The following is a 23,581-nucleotide window of genomic DNA, read 5'->3' as shown; positions in this document are numbered from 1 at the left end:
TGTCTATTTAATAAACGCTTTGTAGAATAAACTACACCAAGTTTACTCCCCAGACAAGGAGACGCACATGTCCCTGGGTGTGTGTGTATGTGTGTGTACAGTGTGTGTGTGCAGAGCATCTCCAGTCCCCTTGGTTATCAACCAGTAATGACTTTCAACCTGCCTTGAACACACCACCTCCTTCCCCAGCCCCTCTCTAAAGAGCCACCTGTGGTTAAATGAGGTTTGTGGGTGTGGCACCACCTCCAGCCCCCATTTCTATGGGGAGCAGCTTCTCCTCCAATGGCCCTGATGGGTCTGGCGATTCTAGACCCTTCTCTACCACCGCTCATGCACAGGGCCAGCCAAAAGACTCTATTCTCAAGGGCCACAGTGACTGTTCAGAGAAGGGCATGTGGACCAAGGCAGAGCCCTTCCGTGGGATTTTTTGATGCAGAACTGGACAGACGGACAGGCAGGCTTTGCACTTAACCGTGCACATCAAAACTAAAGTCAGCATCCCTCCAGGATTTCAATAAATTCCTCTTACATGACACAATAAATTCTCTCCTGCTGAAGCTACTTTGAGTAGGTTTCCATGTCTTCCTCCTGAAAGAATCCTATTTTTTAGAAAATATATTTTCCAAATTTTCTTTAATAAAGACAGACATTTCTGTTTTAAGTGAAAAATAAAGTTCTGAATCCCAGAACCACACTTTAACATTGACATGGATCTGGGAAAGGCTAGGGAAATGAATGAAATCCCTTGTATAGGCAGCTCCCCTTTCCCCACTGGCCTCGGGGCTGCTTCTCTGGCTCTCCCTGCCTGCCTGCCTGCCCTCCCCTGCCCCCTGTGAAGAAGCTGCTAGTTCCTGTTTCACTCCCACTAGAAAATCAAGGTCCGTTTTCATTTGAACAACATTCTAAAGAATCCGTGAAGTTTTCCCACCTCAAGCAATAAAAAGAAGCCCAGGGTCCTTGGAGTTGACACCTAAGAAGAAATGGAAACTGAAAAGCTGTGACTTAGGAACATAAGAATGAACATAAGAGTGAAGATATACAATTAGTGATGTCCACTTGATATTTAGATTTAAACTACAAAGCAAGTTAAACACAGTCACCATTTTGGACATATATTTTATTGTTCAGAAATTTCCACCAGAGCTTATCATGAAGTACCTTTGTCAGGAGATGCCTACGAGAATCCAGAATGGAAAACAGGGACAGGCAGGCCTGTCAGCAATTCCTGCAAATCCACAAACATGGGGACAACCAGTCCGGACTGAAGGTGCAAGGTGATGGACCAACAAGGTATAGACCAGCATCCCCACATGCAGATCTAGATGAACAGCAGAAAACTTCACAAGTATGGATTTAAAGTGCGACCTCAAATGACAAACAACTTACTCTGGTGGCGCCCAAACAAGACATCAGAATCTGCAGAAAATCAAATCTATCATGATCAGCGTTTCTACCTGAATGAAGTTAACCTCCTAAACCAGCTGACTTTATTAAGTTTTTACTCATTTATTTTAAAACCAAACCAAGTGTATATGACATCTTTTAAAAAAAATCATGTAAACATTGCAAAGTTTTTAGGGGTTATTTATAATCTGAAGAGATTTATAAAAAAACTACTGGACTTGTTAAAACTACAAATACTAACCCTACCCCACCCCCCATGAAAAAAGCAATTGTTACAAAAATATAAAAAATATACTAGCTTCTACTATTTAACCTTTCCACCAGAAATCTCACAACTCTGGGACACATCCTGGCTTTTATACCATCAACAAGCACAAGTGCAATTTTCTCAAATTTTTAAGGAAGAAAAAGTCCCCAAACATTCCCTTTGTTATTTGAGATTGTGGCTACTTTCTTCATAGGGACTGTAATGCTAGTGGGTAAGGACAGTTTGAAGTTTCCTATTGCAGCCCCTGCATGGACTCGGCATGGGAATTATAGCACAGGAGGCTGCTTTCAAAGCTCACTCCTTTAGCCTTTTCAGATTTCTCTCCAGTCCCTTCAATTCCACTTTGGGACTTGCTGGATCCCCAGACTCCTGAGCTGGCCTTGGCTTCCCTAACCGCCCACCAGGGAAGGCCCACAGTAGGAGAAGAGGGCGTAAGCCTGCTGCCACCCGTAGTGACCACTTTCTGGGAGCACGGGTTGGGCCCTGCACCCAGGTTTGCTCATACCAGGGAAACTGTGCACTTGGTGGATGATCCCCCAACTCCCACCCCACTCCCCCGAGAGATGACTGATGCTACAGGACAGTCTGCAGAGTCTGGGAGGGGAGCCAGAAGCAGATGTGGAGGCAAAACACTCTGCATATAAGGTAAAATACTTCTATAAACTTTGAATCGGATCACATGTACACAGCAGCCATGCTACCAGGCACTTTGACCAATTAAGAGCTAGGAAATGGACCAACTTCTGCTTGAAACAACTCAACAAACACTAGGGGAAGGGGGTGTGGTTTAACTGTCTTCATGTCCTTAACGCTACCCCTCCCTCACTAGGACATTTTCAGTGTTTCCTTGCCCTACTAGCACCTAAAGGCTCACTCAAGCCCTTGGGTGAGACTGCTTGTTTGTTGGGTAACAGTGGGATGGATCCACACACCACCAGGCAGAATCCCTCTACGTGACTGGGATATTGCTGGGCTGAACCCTGTGCCCCTGGAGTCCAGGGAGACCCCTGGACGGGCGTCCCAGCCTAAGCGTGCCCAAGAGAACCCTTCACCCAAAGCCCTCGTGTATGCAGAGTCCTCACTACCTGCTGTCTGCTCCCACGTGGAGGCCCGGTTCAAATCGGAGCCTGGCTCGCACCCACTCCTCCCCTGCAGGACCCTCTGACCTTGGCCACAGCCCCCGGTGCCCGCCACCACTGAGTCTGGCATGCAGTCCAGCCCCATGCGCTGCTGCCCTTACCATTTTTGTCTGAGAGCAGGCTGCCTGCCTCCAGGCTAGAAGGGTGGGCCCTCTCTGAGCCTCCAGTGGACTCTAGGCTCTCCTGTTTGAAGGACTAGATTTTCACACCGCTAAGGGTTTTATTTCACAGATCATGGTGGTGGGTTTGGGACTTCCAGTCCTCATCACGGTTAAGTTATACATTTCCTGACACCTTGTTTCTCCAGATCTGAAACAGCTCACCCAACACACCCTGGTTGTTTCAACCCCAAAAGACTTTTCCAAAAGCAACAACAACAGATTCAGAGACCACCACCACATACGCTGAGCAAGTCCCCTCTACTTTGGCTGCATCAAAAAACAGGGTTTCTGAGACAACCCCAATTCACATTTGCTCAGAAGAGAGGTGCTCTCGACATCAAGGCACAAAGAAAGAAGTCTCCTGGGGCAAAATGACGATGAAAGCGACCAGTGGGCCTTCGTAAGGCCTGAGGCAGAGTCGCTGGTGGGGGGGGCGAATCCAGTCTGGGCTGGGTGGGCATCAGGAGGAAGGCTGAGGGCCAGGTCTCCCTCTGGGGCCTGAGGAGTCCTCATGCGTACTTCTCCAGGAACTTTATGTGAAAGTCCTTCACCTTCTGTAGAACCGTCTTTAGCTTCTCCACCGGAGGAAGAATGGTCATTCTGTCAGGAAAGAGAACAGCGTCAGTCGGAGATGAGTGGCTCTGTAAAAGGGGACAGAAGTGAACCTGGCAGGTCACTCCTCCACCTGCAGCTGCAGAGACCAGGAGGTGCAGGCAAGTTGCGTGGGGAGGGACAGGCCTGTCTTGTCCACTGAGATCCACTTTCTCCCACCATTCACACATTTTTTTACCCAACTCATATATGTGAACAAAAGCAATAAGCTGGTGGCAGCATCTCAGCTCACTAACACATCCACCCATAATCACAAAAGGTCTGCCCAACACTCTGACAGGTGCATAGAACTTTCTTGAGCGCACAACTCTTCGTATTTCCTATGGTTACAGAGCGAGATTCCACTCCTGCTAGACAGGCCTTTTCCATCTACACCATCAGTCTGAGTGAGAACCTCCAGTCATAACTTTCCTCCATAGGAATTCCCACATTGCCATGGTAACTAACTCCTCCCTCCAATAGTGTCAGCCTGCTTCCCAGCCTTAAGGGCAGCCCTCGAGAAGTAACCACTTCTTGAATGAGCCGTGAATTGCCAAGGTGAACCCAACAAGGGTGGAAAGGCCATCCACACCACCCACACGTTTGTCCACTGCGGGGGGTTGGGGGGGCCCTACCCACGACCTTCACTGCCTCAAGACTTAGCCTCAGGTGCTAAGCCCATGACATTTCTTTTTTCAGCATCTGCTGCAGGAAACATCTGAGAGTGCCGTGCATGAAGAGGGTGCTGTTTGGAACAGAGCTGGCCTCAGCGGAAGACCTGGCTGAGCTGCTCCGGCTCGCCCAGCAGAGTTGCATGCCTGTGAAAGGAGGCACAGCAATTCCACCATGTCTCAGAGGCAACATCTCAGCAGGCTTTTGGTGCAGTGGACAAGCTATTGAGCTCCTGGATGCTGTATGATACCATCACGGAGTTGAAAAGGGACAGGGGAAGGAAAAGAAAACACAGCACGGGAACACTGCAGATGGCATGTGATAGATGGGGCCAGTAGAGGGAAGACAGAGCAGTCAAGGAGGTGACCTTGGCGTCGCCCAGTCTTCCTTAGTCCCTGGCGCAGGGGCTCAGCTATCTCTGCAGCAGGACAGAACGGGAGTGGGATGGGGCGACAGGGGCTCCACACATCCCAGTCTCTGTAGGTGCCTGGATGTTAAGAAGCCCAAGTTTCCCAAGACAAACCCGGGACCAGCCCGCCGGTGCAGAGGAAGTGGTACCTGAAGTGGTAGGTGCCCTCCCTCTGCCCAAAGCCGCTGCCGGGCACGACACAGATGCCCGTCTCCTCCAGGAGCTTCATGCAGTAGAACATGTCGGGGGCCATCTGATGGGTCTGTGGGAGTGGGACAGAACTTGGGATTCATTCCTGGTTTCGCACTGTACAAACATTACAATCTCAAAGCCAAATACACTTGAGATGGCAGGTTCTTTGCCATGGCAGGGCCCTTCTGCCCTCCCTTCCTGTGAGAACCAAGGCAGGATGCTGGGTGCTGCAGGCATCTGGGGCCGGGAACAAAGAACCCAAAGGCCACTTTGGGACAGCCATGGGCTGCGGGGCTTCTGCTCTCCAGTCGGGAGTGCCAGCCTGTTGCCTGTGTACCCCACCCCCACGGAGCAGCTCCCCAAGCATTGGCCGTGTCCTCCTATACGCCAAGCCAGGGCCCTGAGGTCTCTGCCCAGGGGGCCTTAAGGAACAAGCCTCTCAGGGGCCCTACTGTTGGTGCTTCTCACACTTCGGTTTGCACAACCAGGCCACCTGTTAAATAGGTTCTCAGGCTCCAACACCAGAAATTCTGATTCAATCGGCCAACAGGTGGGGCCAGATTTTGAATGTTTAACAAGGTATTGAGGCAGTAAGGTGGTGTGAGGACACTTTCAGAGGTACGGCTCTGGCCCTTGATCCTCAAACCAGGGTCTGTGGCACCACCTGAGAACTGACTAGAAACGCAGAATCTTGGGCCCCCTCCAAAGACTTCTTGAACTAGTATCGGCATTTTTAACAGGACCCCAGGTGATCCATGTACACACTCAAGTTTGAGAAGCGCTGCTCTAGGGTACTGTGGCCAGGTGGAAGAGACTGCTCTTGATGCTTCCCCAGCATCTGTTCAGTTTTAAATGCATCACATCACACGTGGGCACCTGCCTTCAGCGCACCGCTCACCTGGGGTCGGCCTCACACCTGCCACATCAATGCAGCATGCTGCAGGGCTGGGTGTCTGAGAGCCCATCATCTTTACACATTAAGTACCATCTGACCAACGGATACACAAAGTTCAGAGCCTCTAGGGCCAACACTTTAGCTCCCCATGGCAAGAAGCAGTCCCATGTGAACCCAGTGAGAGAGCCAGCCCTGACCTGGCACCCCTGACCTGAGCTGCCTCCATGGCTTTGGCAGGGATGAAGATTCGAGGAAAGGCATACATGGCCCCCTGCAAGGGGTTGCAGTGAATTCCTGGGACTTGGTTAAACAGGTCTTCTGTCAGCTTAGCTTTTTTGGCCAGATTACCCAAGACAGACTCTTTCTCCTGATGAGACAGAGAAAGCACAGGAGTTAGCATCTCTGGACATCATGGCTCCAGACCCTGGAAACTATCCCTTCAAACTGGGGCGTTGGGGCAGATTGGTGAAGGTGAGCTTGCGTGTGCATAAGCACAGCAAATGGGGGAGGTGGGAGAAACACATGTCCCTCTGCAGGAACTTCTTCCACAGACGCTCAGCCCATGAGGCTGCCATGTGCCCTGGGGCAGGAGCACACGGGCCACAGGTAGGTAGGTCCTAGGTAGCCTGTGTCATGGGTTCTACTCTTGTACCAGGATGTCATTCCTGAAAATGAGAAAAACAAGTTCCTGCCCATTGGTGTGAATGAACTTGGGCCTGGATGGAACACCCTAGAACATGCTTCTAGGAGACAGCCCCACCACTTCATTTTGGGGAGCCACCCTTCCCCCAGTCCATGTGGTGTGTTTGGGGCACGTGATCCAGGCAAAGCACATCAGTGACAGGCTCAGAGCTGGACATGTGTCCAAAGCTGGAGCAAGCAGACCAGCACTTCTGCAAGTACTACTGGAATGTGCGGGTGAAGAGCTGTGGCCTGTGGATGAACGGATCAGCAAAACGTAGCATGTACACACAGTGGAATGTCACTCAGCCTTAAACGGGAGGCACAGTCCGACACACGCCACAACAGGGATAAACCCTGCAGACATCATGCTAATTGAAATAAAGTCACAAGAAGACAAATGCTGTGTATGAGGTACCTAGAGTAGTCATATTCACAGAGAGTAGAATAGAGGTTACCAGGGGCTGGGGGGGAGGGGGAAATGAGGAGTTATTGTTTAATGGGTACAGAGCTTCAGCCTGGGATGATGAAAAGTTTCTGGAGATGGATGGTGGTAATGGTTGCACAACAATTTGAGTGTACTTTATGCATTAAACTGTTCAGTTAAAAATGATCAAAATGGTAAATTGCATGTTCTGTGTATCTTACCACAATTTTTAAAAAAGGTTGTGAATCTAGAACAGCTGGGAAATGACTTCTTGGTTATATGACCAATAAGTTCCATTTTTGTTTAAACTACTTGGAGTTGGGTTTTTGTCACTTGCAGTTAAAAAGGTTTGACTGCATCACTTCAAGCTGCAAGGACAGCCTGCAGCTGTGTCTTAAGCCACAGGCAGGCCCGTGGTCTAGAATCAATGCCATGCTCATCCATTTCCCCCTTTTAGATTAGTAACAGAATCATTCCCCTCCCACTCCCACCCAGGGTGTTCTCAGGACACAAGGCCATTCCCTCTGGGCGCCTGCCCATCCGTGGTGCTCACAGGCGAGAAAGAGGAAGGGGTGCACCCCCTCACACACACACATGCAACAGTCCTCCCACTTCAAATACAGCCCAGCTGCATCCTGAGACTTAACCTCATTGGGGTGAGTCAGGCGCCACGTGGAACCACGAGCACCCCCAGGAGGCCATCTAGACAGAGGCTGGCCATTGAGACAATACATGGTGAACACTGGCCGCAGCAGTGATGCAGACGGGCCATGGGACAAGCTGACTCACCCTGCTGAACTGCTCGAAGGATTCCTCTCCTGGCACCGGGGGGTTCACAACGATGTCCATGGCAGCCTGCCCAGACACTGGCGGGCACAGACGCACCGAGAGCAGCTTTACCAGCTGGCCCTTGATCTCAGGGTGCAGGTTGATCACCTCCATGTAGCCTCCTCTGTAGCCACACCTAAAAGGTTGAAGACGGGGAGAGGACCCACCAGTCACAGAGAGACCTCTACTAAGTGCATCCAGCCGGCCAGAATCTTCTGTAAACATCCCCATGCCCAACACTGAGTTTCCAGGTGTGGCTGAGTTCTTGCCAGTGGAAAGTGAATGGGAGTGATATGTGTAAATTCCACATCACTTCCTTAAAAGCATGCTCTCTCCTTCCTCTCTCCTTTTCCCCACTTCCTGAGAAATGCACACGCCAGAGCAGCAGCCTCAGTGCCATATGTTGAGAAGACAGAGCCAGCCCACCAGCCCATCTCTGAATGACCTCATGGGGCAGAGCCAGTCCTGGACTCCCCCTGCCTTCGGGCTGTTATCACAAAGACACACTTCCATCTTGTTTGAGCCACTGTATTTTGGGGCCTTTTGGTTAGAGCAGCTTCGTCTGACTCTTAACTTATACGCTAGCCCTGCTCCAAAGGGGCAGTGATTCAGGTCGGGCACCCCCTGCACAGGTTTGAGGGGTGGGCATGTGAGCAGTAGCCTGAGGACTTTGCTAGAACTTTCTGATGCCTGAAAACAAAGCCAACCCAAAGGAAAGCAAAGCAGGGAATTCCCTGGCGGTCTAGTGGTTAGGACTTGGCACGTTCACCACCGAGGGCCAGGGTTCAATTCCTGGTAGGGGAACTAAGACCCCACAAGCCATGCAATGTGGCCAAAAAAAAAAAAAGGAAAGCAGAGCTGAGAAAGAAAACGATGGGCTTCCCTGGTGGCGCAGTGGTTGAGAGTCCGCCTGCCGATGCAGGGGACACGGGTTCGTGCCCCGGTCCGGGAAGATCCCACATGCCACGGAGTGGCTGGGCCCGTGAGTGAGCCATGGCCACTGAGCCTGTGCGTCCGGAGCCTGTGCTCCGCAACGGGAGAGGCCGCAGCACTGAGAGGCCCGCGTACTGCAAAAAAAACAAACGACAAAAAAACCCAAAACAAGACAAGGCCAGGAAGCAGAAACAGAGATCTGGTGACACTTTTAAGCCCCGTGATTCAACTTTACTCCTTGACTTTTTTTTTTTTTTTTTTTTTTTTTTTGCGGTACGCGGGTCGCTCACTGCTGCGGCCTCTCCCATTGCGGAGCACAGGCTCCGGACGCGCAGGCTCAGCGGCCATGGCTCACGGGCCCAGCCGCTCCGCGGCATGTGGGATCTTCCCGGACCGGGGCACGAACCCGTGTCCCCTGCATCGGCAGGCGGACTCTCAACCACTGCGCCACCAGGGAAGCCCCTTGACTTTTAAAATTTTATTTATTTATTTATTTTTTTGGCTGCGTTGGGTGTTCATTGCTGTGTGCGGGCTTTCTCTAGCTGCGGTGAGCAGGGGCTACTCTTCGTTGCGGTGCGCGGGCTTCTCGTTGCGGTGGCTTCTCTTGTTGCGGAGCATGGCTTTGGGCATGCGGGCTTCGGTAGTTGTGGTTCGTGGGCTCTAGAGCCCAGGCTCAGTAGTTGTGGTGCACGGGCTTAGTTGCTCTGCGGCATGTGGGATCTTCCCAGACCAGGGCTCAAACCCGTGTCCCCTGCATTGGCAGGCGGATTCTTAACCACTGCACCACCAGGGAAGTCCACTCCTTGACTTTTTACTGATATAGATTTAAAAATTTTTTAAAGATTTATTTATTTATTTATTTTACATTATTTTTGGCTCCATCAGGTCTTAGTTGCGGCACGTGGGATATTCGCTGAGGCGTGTGGGATCTTTCGTTGCGGCGCATGCGCTTCTCTCTAGTTGTGGCGTGCGGGTTTTCTCTCTAGTGGTGGCACGTGGGCTCTGTAGTTTTTGTCACATGGGCTCTAGTTGAGGCGCGCAAACTCAGTAGTTGTGGCGTGTGGGCTTAGTTGCTCCATGGCATGTGGTATCTTAGTTCCCTGGCTAGGAATCAAACCCACGTCCCCTGCATTGTAAGGCGGATTCTTTATTTTACTTTACTTTTTTATTTTATTTTTGGCTGTGTTGGGTCTTCATTGCTGCATACGGGCTTTCTTTAGCTGCGGTGAGGGGGGGCTACTCTTCACTGCGGTGCGCAGGCTTCTCATTGTGGTCGCTTCTCTTGTGGAGCACGGGCTCTGGGTGTGCGGGCTTCAGTATTGTGGCTCGAGGGCTCTAGAGCACAGGCTCAGTAGTTGTGGCGCACGGGATTAGTTGCTCCGCGGCATGTGGGATCTTCCCCGACCAGGGAATCGAACCCGCGTCCCCTGCACTGGCATGTGGATTCTTAACCACTGTGCCACCAGGGAAGTCCCTGTAAGGCAGATTCTTTACCACTCGACCACCAGGGAAGTTCCCTGATATGGATTTTTTAAAAAGCCTCTTTGATGTAGGCCAGTTCAAGGTGAGTTTCTGTTATGTATTTCCAAAAGGATCCTGACTGATATACATTCAAATCTCATGAAAATAAGCTGAGATCATACAAACAAAAACAAAAACAAAAACCTTTCAGAATGAAATCAGCTCTATCAGCCACACTTTCTGGACGATGATTGATAACATTCAGACTAATAAGCACAGAAATGCAGGCACCAGCTCCTGCCTTCCTCTGTATGTGTACCACACCGACACAACCTCAGAGCACCTGATGTGATGAGGCAGTCGATAAAACACTTTTGGGATCAGGCTGCAGAATGAACTGGCAGAGATAGATCCCCATGTGATCCCTCAACTCGCTTTTCCAATGCGGGAAGATAAATTCTGGCATCTCGGAAACATTTCCTGTAACAAAGTTGAACGAAGAAACTTTCTGCTTTATCCTCTGCTGATGAGCAGAATATCAAATTGGGCAAATCAGTCTGATCCTAGGTAATCAGGATCTGAGGGCAACAGGATACCACCTCAGGTTACCAACATCCAGGGTATTACCATTAAAGCAGTCATCAGTAACACAGATGGAGAGATGGGTAGGTATGTGACAAACACACTTGAGTTTGAAAAAAATGAGTTAATGGAGAACATATTTGTTTAGGAAAAGAGCTACACAACACCTGAAAGTCTAGCAAGGGGGCAGCATCACTACTGGGGTAGACCAGAAAGACCAACATAAATCAACCCCTCCCCACATCAAATATAGCCAAGAACAGTTGGGTGACCATCCCAAGGGGACAGCTCCCTTGACCTGGCTAAAATATTTCTTGAAGCTTCACAGTTACACTGGCCTCCAGACCCCCTCCTGACACCTGGCATAAAGCAGAACTCCCACAACACTGGGGAATGAATGTCCTTAGCTGTAAATACACTGGCCTTTCCATCTCAGTCTAGTTTGTAGGTTCCTCCTCTCCTCCCCTAACTGCTGAGCACGGAGGGCCTGGGCCCAGTCCTTGGACCTCTTCTCTATTTATACTCACCCCTGGTGAGACATCCAGGCTCAGAGATCTGTCTAACAACTCATACATTGACATCTCACAAACTTTAATCTCCAGCTGGATATCAGCCCTGAGCTGCAGACTCACACATCCATCTCCATCTGGACATCCAACAGGCATCTGCAAATTCTACACATCCAAAACCAACTTCTAATTTAACCCTAAACCTGCTTCACACACAGCAATCCTCATGTATTGATGGCAACTCTATCCTTCCTGCTGTTTGAACAAAAAACTTGGGAATCATCCTAGACTTCCCTCTCTCACACCCACCTTTTCCATCAAGCAACACGTGTCAACTTCACCTTCAAACATATCCAAGAGCAAACATCTTCTCCCCACCTCTACCCTGGCCCACGATATCTCCCCTGGACCATAACAGCCTTCTGACTCGAATGCCCACTTCTGTCCCTACCCTCATCACAGAGCAACCAGAGAATCTGGTAAAACATAAGTCAGGAGAAGTCACACACACCTCTGTGTAAACCCTCCAGGGGTTCCCATCTCACTCTGAGTAAAAGTAAAAAATAACCTAAGTAGCCCAGGTGATCTGGCCTCCTATGACTTTTTTTGGCCTCAACTTCTGCCACTCTCTCCCTCTCACTCTCTCTTTCTCACTCCTTTCTAGTCTCCTTGCCACTCCTCAAACAGCTGCTCCTTCCACCTCAGGGCCTTTGCACGTGCTGTTCCCTCTGTCTGGAATGCTCTTTCCTCTGTGTAGCTCCCCACACCCCCTCCCTTGGGTCTTAACTCAAAAGCCAACTCCTCAGTGACCAGACCCCACCTCTCGGCATTCCCATCTCTTCTCTAATTATTTTTGCCCACTTGACATGTGATATTCGTTTGTCTATTGCCTCTCTCTCCTCACTAAAGCATAACTCTGTGAGGGCAGGGATGGCTGTAGTTTGTTCACTGCTGTAACCTCAGTGCTGAGATCAGTACTGGACTCATAGCAGGTGCTCAATAAATATTAGCTGAATGAATGAATACGGGATTGAAGCTGACTCTGGCCCCAGAGGTCACGCAGTGCTAAGGCAGGGTGCATACAGATCTCCTGCACACAGAGCTTGGCCTACTGGCCTCACAGCATTTGTCCACTCAACCTGCCTTCCCTGGCCCTCAGAGTTCAGTTAATGTCAGAGCAACAGCGACATGGCTGGCAGAAAACACTAGTGTTGGAAGCTGCTGTGAGGTCCTGTTTTCATTTTCATCACAGCCTTATTTTACATGAGCCCTTGCACAGGTCTGTCCTCACACCACTGTGCTCCCTTTGGGGAGGTGTGCTCTGTCTCCTCCTGCTTCTTAGATCAGCAGAGACGGTGGATAAGGGCAGCCGTCTCTGTCCAGCAGACTGAGGTGGGGCAGGGCGGAGAAGCACAGGCACCAAACAGGCCCAGGGGCAGCAGGAGGGAGGTGGGGGCCCACATACTCGCCCATGTAGCCCTTGGAGGTGGAGTGGAAGGAGGCGAGCTCCACGTTGCTGGAGTACTCGGGCCCCATCTCGTAAAGCACCTTCTTAAAGGAGTGAAATCTGCAGTCTGGAGAGTACACGTTGTCCTGGTACACCTGCAAGAGGGGACGGGATGGAGACAGTCATCGCAAGTCCCCCAGAAGCCTGAGCCACCCAGGCGGCGGCTGAGGGAGGGCACAGGTGCTCCAGGCCAAACTGCAGCCAGGCAGCCTGCCGTGAAGCCCAGCCTCGGACACCACTGCCAAGCCAGACTTGCCTGAGGGAACCTTACAGAACAAGCAAGGAGGGAAGGCCTCGGGATGGATGTCCACTGGATTCTCCCACATTAGCCTCACCCAGTCTCCAGACCTCTTTTCTGCCTCATGTGCCAGTGACGACATCAAGTACCCCACCTGCCCAAGCAGGTTTCCTCCAGGAGTGTGATGCTCACTTCCGTCAATAAGATGAGTGGTGAAAGCAGTTCATGTACCTGTCCTGACCTCCGCACCTGAGGTGCTAACCGTGTACCCTCCGCGCTTCACGGCACTCACCCAGCTCTCTGTCCACCATTGCTGTCAGCGCCCACACTGGACCGAGCAGCGCCCACACTGGACCGAGCAGCGCCCACACTGGACCGAGCAGCGCCCACACTGGACCGAGCAGCCCCCACACTGGACCCAGCAGCGCCCACTGGACCCAGCAGCGCCCACACTGGACCGAGCAGCCCCCACACTGGACCCAGCAGCCCCCACACTGGACCGAGCAGCGCCCACACTGGACCGAGCAGCCCCCACACTGGACCGAGCAGCGCCCACACTGGACCGAGCAGCCCCCACACTGGACCGAGCAGCGCCCACACTGGACCGAGCAGCGCCCACACTGGACCCAGCAGCGCCCACACTGGAGCGAGCAGCGCCTCCCTGTCCCCGCACGGTCTAGCGCGCCGCAGGCAAGCGTCACATCTGCCCTTGGAGATGAGCTTCCCATACCCAGTTCGGACATCAGGGAAACCGAGGCTCTCTGGAGTGCTGTGGGTCAGCAGGAGGGTCGGGCCAGCTGCACCTTCAACAAGCCAGGCAGAGCTTCCTCCTCCCCCTCCTCCTCCCCCACCCCTCCCTTCCCAAACCCCGAGGGAAGAGGTTTGTGCACCAGGTCACTCTGCTGTCCATTCTCTCCTATAGAAATTAAGATTTTAGGTCCATCTGCTATTAATCACAGCAACAATTTGATGGGTGAGCTCTGTGTGGAGGGCGGGGCGGTGGGGCTGCTGAGGAGCAAAGAAATGAAGCTTGTGTGTTAGAAGCTACGACTAACTAGAAATCATGCAGCAATGAAGAAATAAAAACAGGATATGACGGGTCTTTCATTTCTTTCCTTGTAGGAAAAGAATGGGCATGCCTTGTCTCCAGAACTGGGGTTCAAGAAGCAGCAGCTGTGGGGGGTTAATTAAGACTCCCCTCCTCACAGGACACAGCATTAGGCCCACCTGGCACCCACTCTCCCTGCTTGAGAAAGAGGCCCTCAATTTGCCTCAGGGAACACCTCGCCCCCCTCTGTCTGCAGGTTTGGGGCCACAGGGCAGAGACACTGCCCCGTGCCCAGGGACTAGTCAGTTTGCATATTGCAACCACGGGGCCACAGTAATTGGCTCAGCAATGGGTGTTTGACCCAAGCTGCACCAGTGAGGCTCAATTCTGAGACTTTTGCTGGAACCACCAGGAAGAAATGCTCTCTTTCTAGACTGGGAAGATAGCAGGCCTGTGTGTGAGGCCAAGGCAGCAGGATGGAATGAGAGGAGCTGGAAGATATGGTTTGAGTCCCTGGATCCAGCCCCACTCCTGAGACCCTACCACCTTTTTACTTTTCAAGTTTAAAGTAGTTTGGGTTAGATTTCTGAAACTTATAACCAAGATTCCAAACCAATGTTGGGATGATTTTTGGTCACAGTCTCACAGGGTGTAACACTGAACATCCTCAACCTTGTTAGAATCTCTCTTCCAACACCTAGAAAGTTCTCTCTGGCTATAGAACAACCAGGCCTGGCTCCCTCTCCCAGAAGAGAAAGCGCACCCTCACCTCTGAGAGCCAAGGCTGCTCTTACCTCATCAGCCAGGAGAAAGAGCTTCTCCTCCCAGGCAAAGTGAATCACGTCTTCTATGCACTTTCTGCTCTGCACCTGACCTAAAAAGTCCCCAAACAAAAGCAGAAGGTAGTTTGTAATGCTGTTTAAATTGTCCCTAGGTAAGAACCCCAACCAGAATCACTCAGGTATGTGTTCCCCGGGACCCTGTGGGACCACCCTCCCTAGCTGCTATGACTGGTGGGGGGGGTTCAGTCAACCTCCAGGGAGCCCCGACGGTCAGCCCTGTCCCTCTGACTCATTTAAGCTGGGTATGTGGAGGGAGCAGTGTTTCACACCCAACCTTCTTGTTATCCTTATTGGAGGTGTGTGTGTGGGGGGGCGTGGGTATATTTGTATTAATCTGTGCTGGAGGGCAAGAGGGCATGACAGCATCATAAAGAGCAGGAAAGTTAAACTGAAGGAGTTTAATCGTTCAGCCCCACTCTCCTCCTTACCCCACAGCGGCAGCACCAGGAGAACTGCACTGGCTACACCTTCTCCCCGCACAAGCTCCGTGAGGCAGGGACAAGGTCTGTAGGCTCAGTGCTGACCCTCAAAGCCAGCACTCAGCAGGGCCCCGGTAAATACTGTGGAATAAGCTCTAAATGAAATGAGCCTGCCTGCCAGCTCTGGCTTCTCCTGTCAGCAACTACATGGGAGCTGCGCCCTCTGAGGATGCTTCCGGGTACCCGCAGTGTCCCTGCCAGGGTCTCCCTTCAGGGCTTGACTCAACATTTCATCCATCTTAGAGAAATGAGTGCCAGCCAGCAGCAAAATATTCACCCATCAGTTCACAGGAAATACTGTGGGTTTAGGTGGGGAAAGGAACAAATGCAACAAGGTAGAAATGAACCTTTTCCCAATATTTCCTGAGGCCCACTATAAGTGTGGCACTGGGTTGTCTGACGTGCTCACATAGCCTCTGCGAAAGCACTAGTCAGGCATGCTGACTTCTCACAAAAGGCTGTTTCTTTGCTATACATAAAGGTGCATCTATGGATGTTACATATATGTATATATTTATGTGTGTATGTATGTGCACGTGTTCTTTACATATGCATCTATATCTTGATGCAAACCAGTATGTAGAGTATGTTACCTTCTTGTTAAAAATAACTATATTCTTGTCCATGTAAGAATAACAAGAATAAGTCTTAGAAAAAATATATAGATGTATCTTATAAGAGCATGGTATGATTAAGCCAGGATTTCAGACTTAAACTGTCTAAGCAATGAACCAATTCCTTTACTAGGGGACCAACCTGTCTCCTGCCAAGAAAGGGTCAACCGGGCTTCCTATGAAGCAAGCTCATGGCTCTGGGAATTAGGAAGGGTAGTAGCCCTGGATGCTACAAGGAACCAGCTGCTGTTCCCACAGACAGACAGGAGCTGCCTATCCAGGGGGCTGAGCCTGCCTACAAATGCTGCTGGTCTTCTCTCCCAGGGCTGCCATCCCACCAAGTGTATCCTGTCAGAATGCAAGCAAAGGTTTGAGCACCAAGAGCATCAAACCATGTGTACATAATGCCAGGGGGAGTGCTAAGAGAACTGAGCAAGGGCCAGGCCTCAGGAAGCCTGTAGCTCAGGAGAGGAAAGGAGACCTGCTGTGCGCAAATAATCCCCGTGATATGAGCGATGCAAACTGTAGGACAAGGACAGAGCTTACTTCTCTCCAGTCTTCGCCTGGGACGAAGGAGTCACTCAGAACTTGCCTGCTGAGCCAATGGATGGACAAACACACATGTGGTACAGGAGGAGAGCCACATAGGCTCTAGAGGGGCAGGGCACAGCTGTGCCCAGCAGGGGGAGACATGAGCCCACTGCACAAAAGAGGTGGCTCTGCTGTAGGCCTCAAAGCTGGGGAGGGGTCTAAGTGCCCCTTGCCAGAGGCCAGGCCAAAGGAATCTCCCACAAAATAATGGGGATACCTGTTGCTTGCACCAGCCCTGCATCCTGCCCTTTCTGAGCAACAACACCCAGCTGTCCTAGGGGGAACTCCCTCTCTTTAAACTCCAGCAAGGGACATGGGATACAGACCCAGCCAATCAGCCTCAGTGATTTAACTAGGTCAGGCACGGGCAGGTTGGCCAACGTGGGCCAATGAGAGTCTGGCCTGAGGCTTTGGCTGAAACTATGGGCAAGGCTCTCTGTGGAGGACGCTTAGGTGCTGGGCAATGACTGGAACTGTTGAAGGCCACTCCCAGGACGGATGCTTCCTGAGAAGGATTCCAACCCAGAGAAGAGCAGAGCTGGGAAATGGCCTGGGGTTCCTATGACAATGACGCTGATCCAAGTGTGCTGCTTTATTCTGGACTTCACAGATCCACTCCCTTCAAGTCTTAAGATGAGTTTCTGTCTTGAATCCCAAAGAGCCCTGTTAGCCACATATATCCCAGTCCATTTTGATACCTTTTAGCCAAAGTGGTCACAGTGTGTGGTTCAGGCAAGATACATGGTCATCACAGGTAGGTTTCTATTTTCCATCCCCCATGTTCCAATAGCTGATTTTCACCCATTAAGACCCCAGAGAGGGAATTCCCTGGTGGTCCAATGGTTAGGACTCAGTGATTTCACTCTCAGGGCCCGGGTTCAATCCCTGGTCGGCGAGCTAAGATCCCACAAGCTGTGCAGCATGCCCCCCAAAACCCAAAAAACTACTTATATTAACATATACTCACATGACTCCCCCACCTTTGACCTAAAACAGCAAAGTCTCTAGTGCAGTTACTTCTCCCAAGACAGCCAGGTGAAGATTTATGTAAGCACCTGGCCAAGAAGTCACCAACCCTATGATATAAACTAGGTATACAGCGTATTTCCTAAGATGTAGGGCCTACTACTCCAAGTTTGGGACCAGTAGGATCAGCATCACCTGGGGGCTTGTTAGAAATGCAAATTGTCAAGACCCACTCCAGCCTAATTACATCAGAATACCTAGAAGTGGGGCCCAGCAGTTTGTTTTTTTCTTAACAAGCTAAAGTTTTAGAACGATCATCCTAGGGCAGTGTTTCTCATCCTCAGCTGCATAGAATATTGATGCCTGGGCCCCATCCCCAGAGATTCTGAGGTGCAGCCTGGCCTTTGACATTTTTAAAAGCTCCCTTTGTGATTCTAATGTGCAACCAGGATTGAGAACCCAGCTCTGTCATTTTCCTACTGAACCATGGTTCGACCCTTCATCCCTTCCCCCAAGCAGTTGGTGTAAATAAACCAGGGTGGAGGGCAGCTGCACCCATTTTCTGCGCTCAGGAATTCAAGTGGCGCTTTCAGCTGATTGAAGCATCATTTGATGTTCCCAAGAAGCAGATTCCACAATCAACTCCACCAAGCTTTGGCCCTGACCCAGTTTTTCTCAACAAAGGAGGAGAGAGGAGCCCTTGTTCTCGGCATCCGAGTAGCATCGGGGGCACATGAAGCCAGCAGCCTGGAAAGATCAAAACAGGCAGAACTGTGCTTTTTTTTAAAAAATAAAAATACACAAAATTAGGAGTGATTTTCAACTCTGGAATCAGGTTTTTTTGGTTTGTTCGCTTTTGTTTTTAATATGGCATGTCCTTTTCAGGCCTCAAAGTACACAGTAACGCTGTGTCAAATAAAAACAACGCACACACCAGCAATCTGAAAACCGGTTCAGAAAAACAAGTAGGAGTAAGGGTAAAATGAGGCCTATGATTAATGGTGATGGTTTGTGCATGACCTCAAAAAGAAGATTCTTTGCAAATGCAAGAACAGGAGAAAAACTGGTCTTAATACAACCCTGCCCAGCAAAATGCCTGCATTTGCTCGCCTCCTAAGGTGGCCTGTGGCAAATTTTATGGCTTTATGTTAGCAAATCTGAAGTTGGATTGGGAACCTGGGAGCAAAGAGGACTTCATTTTTTCTTAGATCTTTAGTGTCCAGACATCCAGTACTCCAGCCACCCTGCCCCTGCTCCCCAAGAAACTGGCAAGGGAGTAAAGCACAGACCTGTGGGGTTCCCGGGGTTGATGATGCACAGCACCTTGGGGTCACACTGCTCTTTGGCCTCCCGCACGGCCCGCCGGAGCTCATTCACATTCAGGGCCCAGCAGTTGTCCTCATCCAGGTAATAGTTCACCTGGATGGCATCGAGTTCAGAGATGACCGCCGAGTAGAGGGGGTACTGCGGGATGGGGATCATCACACCCGTCCGTGACTTGCCACCTCCGGAGACCAGGATCTTCAGGATCGTCTGCAACCGAGAAGTCACATCTTGCAAGGCCACTGCCACTTCCCACCCGCGGGGGCTGACCAGCAGCAGGAAAGCTGGAAGGCCCCAACCCTGCCTTTCACCGGCCACCCCACTGCCTGCCTCCAGTGCAGCCCCATGGGAGTGGCTGAACTTCCCTGAGTCTCACTTTCCTCATCTGTAAAATGAGGTCTGCTGTGAGAAATAAGCAAACTGTTTTAAAGTTCTCAGTACCGTGCATGGTATGTAGTTTAACACACAATACTTGTATTTTTTAAAGAGGTCTTTTAAAGCAGTAGCCCACAAACTGTCCCTGTCTCAGAATTATTCTGACCTCACCCCTGAAACTCATTCTGTATGTCTGGGGTGGAGCCCAGGAATCTGTCCGGTCGGTAGCTATCAGTGCCCAAGGCTGGACAACCCCTGAACAAGGGATTGTTGAAATGGGATAAAATACCCATCTATGGCCACCAGGTGGCGCTTCAACCTGGCTGTTTCCAAAGCTGAGTGCGCCCTAGGTTCATAGGATTCCTGAGAAACCAGGCCTGGGGAGTCCTGTGGGGCACTGGTGGAGGTGGCAATAATTCACTGGATTAATAAGCCCAAACTCTTCTGGGCGAGTCCCCACCTCACACACAGACTTAGCTCCTTTCTCAAGTTCGGCTCCTTGCTGCAAGAATGCCACTGGATTAAAAACTGCAATGACTTGATTCTTTCACTAAATCTTGAGGACCCCTCCCCCCACCCTCCTCTGGAACCTCTACCTATACCTGGGCTTCTCTGGGAATAGAGACGGGCCTTGGCAGAACACAGTGGAAGATGCCATGGTTGGGAGCCTGAGTCCAACACTAGAATCTCAAATGCCGCAAGAGGCTGACTTAGAGCAGGCAGACCACCTAAGGTCTCTGGGCCTCAGTTTCCTCCCGGGCTCCAGGAAGAGGTAAATGCATTTGAAAGGCTTTAGGAAAGGACTAAAGCATTTAACAAACAACAAAAACAGGAGCCTTGGAAGTCAAGAGACACAGACAAAGATAACTCCATTAAAGGAAGGGTCAGACAGGACAGGCTCCCTGAGTAGGGAAAACAAAGTGAGTGGACGGCACCCAGCACGGACTGGGCACGGGGGCAGGGTGCTGGAAGGGAAGGGAGGCTGCAGGTTCCTCAGGCCCTGGGTTCAGCCCCTTCTGCTATGGAACACTTGATACCAGCCCCTCTTCACCTCTTCCACGACTGATCCCCAGCCCAACCCACCTCTTCTCTTGCCTCCTAAACACTCCCTTACATCTATTATGCCCCCTCCTGCCACACTTAAAGCTTAAGAACCTAAATCTAATTATGTCCCTCCGCCTACTTCAAATCCTTCAGTGGCTCCCAGGCTCTTAGGACAACAAGGCCCCACCTGCCTCCCAGCCCACTGCTGGTAAGTGGCCCTCACCATGTGTGCCCGTCACCCCCTGACGCTCTGTTTCCAGACACACAGCCTCCTTCCAGCTCAAGGCCTCTGCATATGCTGACCTTCTGCTCCGAAGCTGTCTCTCCCCTGCCTTCCTGAGTTCACAGGTACGCAGCTTCCAGATCTCTATCTGTTCAGCCTTCCTTGGAGAAACCTTCCTGCCCTCCCCGGCCCCCCAGGTCAGAGTCCCTGCTGCTCCCTCCTGTAACACTTTATCCTCTTCCAGAAGAGAAACTGAAAGCTTAAGATTTGACATGTATTTATGTGCTATTAATGCCAATCTTATCCAGCACTGATGTGTAAGCAGAGGCCAAACGTGTTTGTCTCCCCAGCACCTGGCACAGTGCCTCGCAGAGCAGATACACCGTATGTGCTGAGTGAGAGAAAGGCCGATGTCGCCAAGAAGACGGCCATCCTCGAGTAACCCGACTCCTCCCAGCTGGACCTGCTGGTGCCACTCTGGAGGGAAACTGAGGCTGCAGGGGTACCCAGGTTCATGAAGACTGAACAAGGTAAGGACAGCAGGCTACCAGGGTGGGGCAGACAGCAGTGACCAGAGGGAGGCCAACCTCTCCTCCCAGGCTGTCCCCCTGCTAACAGGCTCACACACTCGGCCCTAACATGCAAGGCTGTTCTTCACGTGGGTGAACAGTGGACAACAACAAGCTACCCTCACACGTACGGAAATGCCGTCACTAGCTCCAGTGGTCAGGTAAATGTTATCCGGGTCTGCAGGTACACCACCATCTCTCCTGGTGATATAGGCAGCCACATCTTCACGGATGCAGTTGACGCCCTGGCTAGCGCTGTAAGATCCTGTTAAGACAGCAAGCAAGACAGTGACTAGAGGCAGGATGTCTGGCGCCATAGAGTCTGTGATATCCATATAATTAACTGGGAGTGGGAAGGAGGGGGAGGTCAGGGAGATCTCAGTGTGGCCCTATTCTCACTACTCTAGGCTCTGGAACTGTGGCAAGCTGCTTAACTACCTATCTGGGCTTCATCCACCCATCCTGTCACCCATCCATCTACCCACGTTATCTGCCCACTCACCCAACCATCTGCCCATCTGCTATCCATCCATTCATCCATACATCCATTCACCTGCCCAACCACCCAACCGCCCAACTGCCCTTCTGTTCATCTATCCACCCACCCACTCATCCATTCATCCACCCAGTATGTGCTGAGAACCTACTTACACATCAAGCATTATTCCAGGCCCTGGCTTCTAACCAGTTAAATGGTGCCCATACCTGCTTTACCCACCCTACTGGGATTTACACGTTCTATGACAGTATGTATCATTACAGCTGGGACTGCTATGCTTTCATCACTGCTGCCTACACATGGTTCCACAAAACTTGAGAGAATGGTCACCCCAAAATGGCACCACCTGCCAGCCCAAGAATCCAGAACCCTGACCAGCACTAACCACAGATCCCCTGGGGCTGTGAGGCATGACCCACCTACCCCCACCCCATGCCAACAGCATGCTCAGGCTGCCAATTAGGATCAAAATCCAAACCATCATTTACATGAAGTTCAAAAACAGTGGTGACCACTTTGGGCTTGGGGGTATTGACTGCAAAGGGGCACAAAGGAGACTTTTGTGATGCTGCGAATGATCAATGTCGTGATCTGGGCAGGGGTCACACAGGTGTGCACACATAGGTGCTGTACATTAATATTTGTGCTTTTTACCGTTTGCATAAAAACTTTTTCAAAATGTCAAGCCACTACTTATGTTTTTAAAAAGAAACTGAAAATAGGTACCTGCACATGCACAGAATCTCTCTGGAAGGAGACTCAAACTGGTGAGGTGAATTCTCTGGGGAAGTGAACCAGGAGGTTTGGGATCAGAGATGGGAGGCAGATCTTTCACTCTATATCCTTTTATACCATTTGAATTTTATACCACATTTAAAGAAAACCAGCTCATTCCTTCTAAGACTACTGCAACAGCACCACCAGGAGGCAGGATGGAGCTCTGGAAAGTGGCCAGCTCTTCTCTGGGTCTCAGTGCACAGCATCCAAGGCCCAGCACCCAGGAGGCGCTCGGTTTCAGGGTCTGTGCAGCACTGGGCTTGCCTTTCCCCTCTGACCAGTTGTAAGTGGGGGAGGGGGAAGGGGGGGAAGGAGGCTGGACCACTTCTCTAAGGATCAAGTGGCAAACATTAACACGTATCAAACCTGGGTGGTGAGTACAGAGCCTTGTCACATTATTTGGGGTATCGAATGCATCTGAAATATTATGTAAATAAAAAAGTGGGGAGGTACAGATGCCGGTGTTAGAGAATCCTTCTTCTACTGGATGTCTTATTTGATATTTCTTGAGCTCCCATGCTCAGAAAGTTTCCTGTGCTCCCTATTTCCCTGTGCCTTCTTTCAGTGCCCTCCCCTCCACTCCATGCGGCCTGGCCATTTCCACACCAGCTAAGCCTCCTCTTCTTCCTGCCTTTAGTTCACCTGCTTCCCTGAATTCCCAGAGCTTCCCCCACTGGCAAGCTCCCTGCTCTTGCCTGCCACAGACTTCCACCTTCTGTTATGCTCTGAACCACACTGATCCTTCACAGCTCAGACCTAGTCTCTCTCTAGGAAGCCTGAGATAGGGCCCCACCCCAGCCTTTCTCCCAGTGTGTGATTTCTCCAGTTATCTTATTTTATACAGATGAACCCCTGCCTCCCCATGTTGACTTGAGGCCAGGGACCATCACCTATTTCGTCTGTTCATCTCTGTAGAGCACCTATCCCTGTGTAGGACTCTGCCCTGAGACCCATGGCAACCTGCCTCCCACTCTGCCCACAAACTGGCACCATCTGCCAAACCCCCAGCGCCATTGCACCCAGACCCTTTCACTCGATCACACTCAGTTCTCAAACCTCAAGGCCTTTGCACACACCATTTCCTCTGTCTGGTGTGCATTACCAGACTCTCTTAGTCATCTTCCACATGAATTTGAATGCCACTTTCTCCTTAAACCCTCCCTCTACATTAGATCCCTTCTTATAACCCCACACCTCTCTGCTCTTTCTCTAAGACCTCATGAAAACTGGGGATTTTCTGTGTTAATTCTTTTTTTTTTTTTTTTTTTTTTTTTTTTTTTTTTTTTTTTGGGGTACACGGGCCTCTCACTGGTGGGGCCTCTCCCGTGGCGGGG

General features: G+C 50.9%; 1 protein-coding gene across 5 annotated transcripts in view; it reads right to left on the bottom strand.

The window, feature by feature from the left end:
- Positions 1 to 1,103: 1,103 nt before the first annotated feature.
- Positions 1,104 to 23,581, bottom strand: part of GPT2 (glutamic--pyruvic transaminase 2) — a 34,732-nt gene continuing 12,254 nt past the window's right edge. For 2 of the 5 annotated variants that reach the window (XM_028477896.2, XM_055079095.1), the window contains exons 5-12: positions 21,103 to 21,236; positions 18,727 to 18,970; positions 14,740 to 14,819; positions 12,618 to 12,754; positions 7,629 to 7,803; positions 5,943 to 6,098; positions 4,794 to 4,906; positions 1,104 to 3,572 (exon numbers count right to left, since the gene is read on the bottom strand). In XM_028477896.2, coding sequence (XP_028333697.1) covers positions 3,482 to 3,572; positions 4,794 to 4,906; positions 5,943 to 6,098; positions 7,629 to 7,803; positions 12,618 to 12,754; positions 14,740 to 14,819; positions 18,727 to 18,970; positions 21,103 to 21,236 — 1,130 coding nt within the window. In that variant the 3' untranslated portion in view covers positions 1,104 to 3,481. Of the gene's footprint in view, positions 3,573 to 4,793; positions 4,907 to 5,942; positions 6,099 to 7,628; positions 7,804 to 12,617; positions 12,755 to 14,739; positions 14,820 to 18,726; positions 18,971 to 21,102; positions 21,237 to 22,196; positions 22,252 to 23,581 lie in introns of all 5 variants that reach the window. The other 3 variants (XM_055079092.1, XM_055079093.1, XM_055079094.1) reach the window with 3 other exon arrangements.

The sequence above is a fragment of the Physeter macrocephalus genome, chromosome 17, assembly GCF_002837175.3.
Source record: "Physeter macrocephalus isolate SW-GA chromosome 17, ASM283717v5, whole genome shotgun sequence".
NCBI classification, from domain to species: domain Eukaryota; kingdom Metazoa; phylum Chordata; class Mammalia; order Artiodactyla; family Physeteridae; genus Physeter; species Physeter macrocephalus.
The sequence above is the reverse complement of the archived record's forward strand: the minus strand, read 5'-3'. Positions and strand labels throughout refer to the sequence as shown.